The sequence below is a fragment of the Daktulosphaira vitifoliae genome, unplaced genomic scaffold (assembly GCF_025091365.1).
Source record: "Daktulosphaira vitifoliae isolate Bord-2020 unplaced genomic scaffold, ASM2509136v1 Scaffold_2, whole genome shotgun sequence".
NCBI lineage: Eukaryota > Metazoa > Arthropoda > Insecta > Hemiptera > Phylloxeridae > Daktulosphaira > Daktulosphaira vitifoliae.
In genome coordinates, this window is record NW_026099573.1 from 5,756,981 (window position 1) to 5,764,982 (window position 8,002).

The 8,002-nt window shown below is 28.3% G+C and overlaps 1 protein-coding gene across 1 annotated transcript; it reads right to left on the reverse strand.

The window, feature by feature from the left end:
* Positions 1-7,376: 7,376 nt before the first annotated feature.
* On the reverse strand, positions 7,377-7,760 carry LOC126897923 (uncharacterized protein DDB_G0271670-like). The gene has a single exon (XM_050671870.1). It carries the CDS (start codon positions 7,758-7,760, stop codon positions 7,377-7,379), a length of 384 nt encoding a protein of 127 aa, XP_050527827.1.
* Positions 7,761-8,002: the final 242 nt, after the last annotated feature.

The window sequence follows — 8,002 nt, forward strand, 5'->3', positions numbered from 1 at the left end:
GTTGAAGGGGCAATATTTGGCGAGCAGTTAGCTCTAGCGATAAAACATGTTTTCAAGATACAAAATTTTAATAACGGAGTGGGATAATTAGGAAAATAAGTGTAAAATAATAGACGGCAACGTTTATTCAAAATCCTCCTTCTACGATAAATTGTATAACGAAACCGGATTGCCTGATAAAGCCTCGTGTCTAGTCTATTTTATCTTAATTTATGTTTATAACCTTACAAATGCATTGATAGTTAAGTGCATGCATGTTATTATTGTTAATATTATGCACGCACCTGGATCAGTTCATTGACGCAACGCGTCCCATTTATACAGTGTCATTTTGGACAAATTTTTTATAATTTTAACTATTTTCCAATAACACCACTGAAACATTGATGTTTATTATAAATCAATTGATTTCAAAAAACGTTTAACAATAACATATACGAAATCAACAATTTGCTTTCCAGGCGAGGGTCCAGCTTGCACTAATAGGATGGATGGATTAATAATATATTTATATATATATATATATTATTTATATAAAGCCATCAATGAGCTACTCTGTATTCACATCTGTTGCTTTCAATTGTACATATTTTTTCTTGTAATTTCGAGTTTCATTCTAAATAACAGTGTCCGGCTCAATGGCGGGGCTCGTTCTCCACTCGTGCCTCGCACATTGCATTAGCATAGTTAGTTTCTTATGACCCCTCCAAATAAAAAAAAATACCATTTAACATATAATAATATTTACTAGGTGGATCTATCCCAATCAATTCCCTCCTTCCAGACACAAGGACCTAGCAAAACCTAGCGCCGACACTGATTAATAATTATTAATCAGTATTAATACTTCTTATTTATAATCAAAATACATAATTATAGTTTTTATTATATTTTTAATATTGATCATAAACTCTTATTTTATTTTAACTGTCGTTTTACCAATAGTCGTAGCAATATAATTTGTACCTTCTTTTGAAAATGCATAATTAAAATTTTCAAAAAATCATTTCAAATAGAGTATATACACTAGGGTTATTTTGAAAATTCTTCGGGTTCACCCCCTCAATTTGTGTGTATACATATAAAAAATGACTATAAAAAATTTCAGGCCGATCAGATAAGTTTAACCCGTGCCGACTTGGGGTTGAAAATAGGCCAAAGGGGTACTTTTTTAGTTTTTAGCAATTAACTCGTAAATTAACGCTCTCACAAAAATAAATATAAATATTAAATTGTAGAACTAATTGTTTTGTATAAATTAAGTCCTTAGTTTTTCTTTTAAATCCATTAGTTTTCTAGAAAAATGTCAAAATACATAATATTTCATAAAATTGCTGAAATTAGCATATTTACAAATATTTCATCATATATGACGAACCATATGTGATACGACCTAATATTTCATACAAAAATTGTTTAAAATTAAATTTTACGAAATAAAAGTCATAAGTACAAATTTCATTGAACGGATCGTTTTATTTTTATAGCTGAAATATATATGAATTTTATTGCTTAATTTAAATATATTTCATTTATATTGTAATGTGATGTATTTGTTTGACTTAATCCCATAATTATACTTACTTCTTAATATTATTGTATAAATAAAAAAAAATTACTACATAAAATTCAAAATGTTAAATTCAAAATAATTCACAAATTATAACAAAAATATACATTAAAAACTACGTTTTAAAATCCATATTCAAATCTCATTTTGAACAGTAATGTGAACGGGTTTTGAACTGAGTTCAGCACCGTTGTTACTATATTAAATGAACCCTATATGAACTCGAATTGCTACTCTTGCAAGTACTTAGGACATCACGACTAATACTGACATGTATTTGAAATGGTATTTTCATTAAATCCATTCTTTTATTTTAGGATGTATTATTAGTTTTAAGCTTATACTTTACAATATAAATATTATATATGTATTATTTTTCTAAGGTATACGTTTATTAAAACAATTGTTAATAAGTATACCGCAAATACCCCCAAAAACACCACTGCGTGTACAATTGTGTAATAATAAAATTAAACTTTGTAGGGTCAAGTGGGGTAAATGGAAATGAAATTTACATGTTTTACAACTTTTATTAGATTCATATAGTAATAATTTTTTTAAATTTTGGTTTTGATAAAAACTATTTAACTATATACAATATGTGGCTAACATTTCAATCAAATGTTAAAATAGTTGATTATTTTAAGAGAAAAAAATAATATAAAATTCCATAAAAAATTTACAATTGCCCCATACTTCTGGGGTAAATGAAAATAACTATTTCCAACAGCAAGTATTATACTGAACAAACATAATGGGCAAATAAAATTGTTCTGTTAAAGCTATCATTATATTATTTCATATATTCGATATCTACAAATTTCCATTTGCTCCAAATAGTATATTGTGTATGGGGTAAATTAAAGTATAGTTGATAATGTTATAAGCCTGGGGCAAATGAAAATTTGTTTGAATTACATAAATTACAATTAAATTAGTCAAATAATTAGGTAACCTTTATTATTTTAAAATAATTTAGTACAGTTTAATGCTTACTTACTATTTCATAAACTTTCAAAATATATTAACAGTCTTTAGTTTTCATATAATAGTGATAATAATAATTTAACATAAAAAATAACAATGTAAAGTAAAAATTATAAACAAAATAACAAACTAACAGCATTTTTAGTTTTAAAATATATCACATAAATTAATGTATGAATAAGTAGGTAACATAGTGCCTAAACTGATTATTTTTCATTGACATTTATGTATCCAGGAAATGTGTATATAGTTTTTCTGTTCTTCTTATGTTCAGTTGGTATTGGTAATATTGCAAAAATCATCTCTACTGTAATATCTGACAAGTCATTTTCAACAATATAAAAATCAGTTCCAATATCATTATTTTTTTTTAATCCTTGGACTAAAATATCCCCATCATCTTCATCTACACGTTTAACTAAACATACATACTTAAAATGTTGTTTCTTACGGTTCCCTCCAATAAAATCTATTAAAAGAAATACTCCAGGTTTTATTTGAGACCAAATTGGTNTTATTAAAAGAAATACTCCAGGTTTTATTTGAGTCCAAATTGGTGTATTCTATAAAACTTCTTTAATACTTAAATCTAAAGAATTGTCATATTACAATCATCTTCTGATGAATGATAAACTACATCATCAATTGATTGTTCCAACACAATATTTTGTGCATCTTTAATAGCCTTCTTAGGTCTCCTACATTTACTAGAATATTTGATTAGCTTTTTCTTTGAGGTTGCTTCCTCCAATTATTTTAACACATCTTTATTTGTTAAAACCTCACCATACTTTGTTGCTCTAAGACGAGGAACTCTGTCTTTTGTAACACAATTTGTATTGTTAGTTTTATATTGTATTAATTGAATTGAAAAAATAGATATTATTTCTTTTGGGCTTACTGATATATTATTACTTGATGTTGGAAAAATTTGGTCCATAAAAGTGTTTGGCGTTGAAGCTTCTAATAAAATTTGATTTTCTACAACTGTCAATATGTTTTTTTGATATAATTACGCACTCTGAAGTTGAAAAAAAAATTATAAAGACCGTAATAATTCAAATTTAATTTATTATTAATATTTCCATTTACCCCAAAACCAAATTTTCATTTACCCCGATTGATTTTTATTTTGTATTTTACAAAAAAAATATAATTCCATAGAAAAAGTGATATTAAACTAGTTATAGGGCCGTATATTAAATAAGTAAATATGAAATGACAATTTAGTTCAAACTGTACTGTTCTACTTATATTTTTGATCAAGATGCCCTTCTCAAAAGCTGTTGAGCAGAAAATATAATCTAAAATAATCATAAACACTTTTTCGAGTGATAACAATTTATACATATCCTCAAATTTTCCTTATTTTTTTCATTGCACACTATTATACCTTATGTGTACTGTGGTTACAATGATACCGAATTCTATAATCACTAATAATTTATTTTAAATAATATTTTTTTCCTTTTGCCCCAATTTCCATTTACCCCCTAGACCTTATGCTAGAAAGATTTTTAATTCATTACTTTACAAACATTGATTTAAATCAATAACAATTCAACACTAGTTTGTTCAGTTTTTAAGTTTTTTAGTTATTATCTTACACGTACAGAACAAAATATATTCAAAAATAGTTTTTGTTTGTTTTATAAAAAAATAACATTTTATTTTAATTTTACTACTAGACCTAAATATATATATAAAATATATATATTTGCCATAACAAGGCAATTTAAGTATTTCCTGGATGATTATAAAACATTAAAACACATTTATAAACTATAATTTTTTTATGGTAAATGGAGTATTTGTAAACATCGCAAAAAGACTGACGAACATTAAACATAATTAACAAATTATATTTCTAGGACATTGAATTTTGTAAAAAAATTTAATTTTATATTTTTATTTTAAAGGAATTTACATTAAACTCAATTAATCAGGAAAAGTTTGTAAGACATTTTAAAAACTCAAAAATAATTTTACCAATATCATTTATGAAAGAAAAATTGTTTACTTAAATATTTATATTCAAATTTATGTTTGTTAATTTGGTTCAAAATGCCAGTCTTTTTTACAATGATCCCTATTCACAGTTATCCCACTGGACCATATTAAGTTAAAACTTTAAGTTTTTTGAGTTTGGCCAAAAATTATATCTATAAACTTTAGTCTAGATCAATATAAAANTTTAAACTATATTTATTTTTTACTTTTTAGTTTCATGTTATGATAGTAGTTACTATCAATATCATGGTTGTTACGGGTAACGGGAAATCAGGGTTCGATTCTGGGGAGGGAGTCTGAGAAACGGCTACCACATCCAAGGAAAGCAGCAGGCGCGTAAATTACTCACTCCCGGAACGTGGAGGTAGTGACGAAAAATGACGATACGGAAATCATCCCTCGTAATCGGAATGAATACTTTATATCTCTTAATTAGAATAAATCGTGTTAATATATTAATTTTAATAGTAATTAGAATATATATATTTATACAAATAATGCGACTTAACTACGTAAAAGTATCATGCACTAAGTATAGCTGTGTTTTATGGCCGGGCGGGTCGGACTAACGTTATACCCGAGGTATAAACGGCGGTAGGAATATATATATATATACGTAAGGCGCATTAGACGCGGGCGTTATTGGTCAGTCAAAATAAAAATTTGTTTACATATATATAATATTGATGACAAGCACGCGTGTACGGGTACGATAACTAAAAATAAATTTTTATAGGAATAGTGTACCGTCGTATTGTGAGCGAGGCGTGGGGAGGGGTGAATGCGTATAACAGTCTAGTCTAGACAACGGAATATGCGATAACGCGTGGCGTTTGGAGAGTTACAAACTTACATACAAACAATATACAAAATACATGTGAAACTAATAAAAGCGTGTTAAAAAATATGTGTTTCAATAAGATTTTAAATTATTTTGTTAAGTATTTTAAGTAATGTAGTAATGGATGAAATAAAATCTCATATAATATTAAATTTAAAAAAAAAATATGAATTTAAAATTTAAAGATTGTATCAGTTGGATCAAAACTTCAAAAAAAGGATACTTGTTTACGATTATCAATATCACCAGAAGAGTGACTTACAGTAACATTGAAGTAAAAAAAAAAAAAATTGTAATGTAAATTTTATTATAAATTTTCAAATTAATATCTAGTAAATGAAGACCCTGTGTTTGGTGTTTGTAAGTAAAAAAAGTTTGAATGAACCCTCACGTGCCCGGAAATCGCGGCATTTAATCGCTGATTTGTATTGTTTAATTTTAGCGATCGGTCGCGTCCGATCGCTAAAATTAAACAATACAAATCGTATGTTATCATTCACACGGGGCGATTAAACGTCGCGATTTTCTGGCACGTGGGGCTCATTCAATTTAATTTCACGAAAAAATGTCGAAAATTACAGATTTTTAAATTTGTCATTTTTTTTAGAGATTTTCCCATTTACGGGGAACGAGGAAAATTTTTTCAATTTTTGAGGGTAATGTCTTCGACTAGATACGATTTGTGATCTTTTGACGTATCGTTAAAAGAAATCGGTTCGGTGATAGCTGACAAAAAGTGGTAACAGCCACAAAAAAAAATTAAAATATTTTTTATATCCTTATTTAAATTATACTCACAATACACAATATCTTTATAACAAAGCAAATATTAACGTAGTTTTATCATATTATTTTAATTTTAATATAGGCGATCATAGAGATAATTTGTAGGAGAGTGTGGATTGAATTTTGCCAGCTGTTAGTGATAAATTTGACGAATAAATTATTTCAATGAGTCAAAGTCCACATTATAAACGATATTTAATACTTTTAAATTACTTATGTTACAATAGATCATATTCTATAAGATATAATTAATGATATAAAATATCATGTAATAATACTTTTATGTAATTTTTTAGTTTAGGTTGGGTTTGGTCTTCAGTAATTACCGTATAGACATACGGTAATACCTGTAAAAATCTTCGGGCTAACTGCTCAAAGTTAAATAATAAACTTGAAATTAACCTTCTTGAGGTCTTTTTAAATTTCGGGGATGAACCACATAGGTCACATTGATCCTTTTTGGGGATAAAAAATGAAATATTAAATTCGGTGTTGAATATTCTGTAGAATGTTGAGGCAGTGACAAATGGTAAGTTTTTATGTTCACGGTCAGATTTATAATTTCGGTATAAGTCTGCAAGAGATTTGTTACTGCAAATATATTCTCTGGTAGTCTGGGCACGAAGATAATGTGACTCTATTCTTGGTATTGAATTGATAAAGTCTATAACGCTTTGCTTTACTTGTTGATTAATTTTGGGTTGTTTTCCGTGTTTGATCTTTGCTCAGCTTTTAGCACTCCCATGTCTGTTTTCTTGGAAAGAGCAGTTTTAATAACTGTATTGTTCAAATCAAGAGTAAATTTAAAAAAAGTTTTACACGCTCCTATTTTCGAGCCATTAATCTTGAAGTAAAATGCTGTATTCGCAGCTCTTACATTTTGTGTGGACGAATATCTATATTTAGGTTTAATTTCATGAGAGTGTCGTACAATAAATTCTCTCTGTCTTTGAAGGTCAGAAATTACCAATATGCATTGAAAAGTTGTTCCCTTGATTGATCATTAATTTTGGATGTGCAACTTAACCTACAGTTGGATTTACAAGGCGGACGAACCCTCCTCAATGAAACATTTTTCTTTAACTTAGATAAGGAATGATAGGCTTTTGCAGAGTTTCGAAGCATTTTTGCAACCTTGGCTTTCCATCGCAACGACTTATTCACTCTTTTTTTTCCTTTTTTCTATTCTTCGGTAGGCTTTTCTCCATGATCTTCAAGACTTGCAATAGTGCTATTGCTACTGCTTGAAGAGCTGCTACTGTTTCTTGAACTTGTCGAGCTGCTACTTGATACGGATAAAAACGAAAATATGTCCTTATGAGATTTTTCTTTAGGATTCACAAAAGTCGGATCCCCATCAGAGTCATCAAACTCGCTATAATCACTTATGGCTGGCGATGATACATAAGAATCGGTTTGTTTCGAAGTGCTTGGCATATCAATGAGAGGATTGTCAGCTTCCTGATTCTTAGACGTCGAGGCTATCTCTGGTGATCCATTTTGGCTGATATTCTCTTTATTGTTATTAATAGCCAGGCTGACTAACAAAAGGCCACGTCCATTCATCTTTCTGAAACAACAGAAGGTATATTCAAATGTACCATCATAAGTGTAACAACTCAAAACAACTAATTTGAAGCTCTACTGATTATAATTTTGAGAATAGTTAGTCAAAGAACTTTTGTAAGGTTGAAAATATATTGCACAGCATTATACAAATGGCATTTGCTTTGATTGTTTAAGAAATAATCAGGATATAAGATCAACTCAGCAAAACAGGTTCAACTTGAAAAGTCGAATATTTCTGT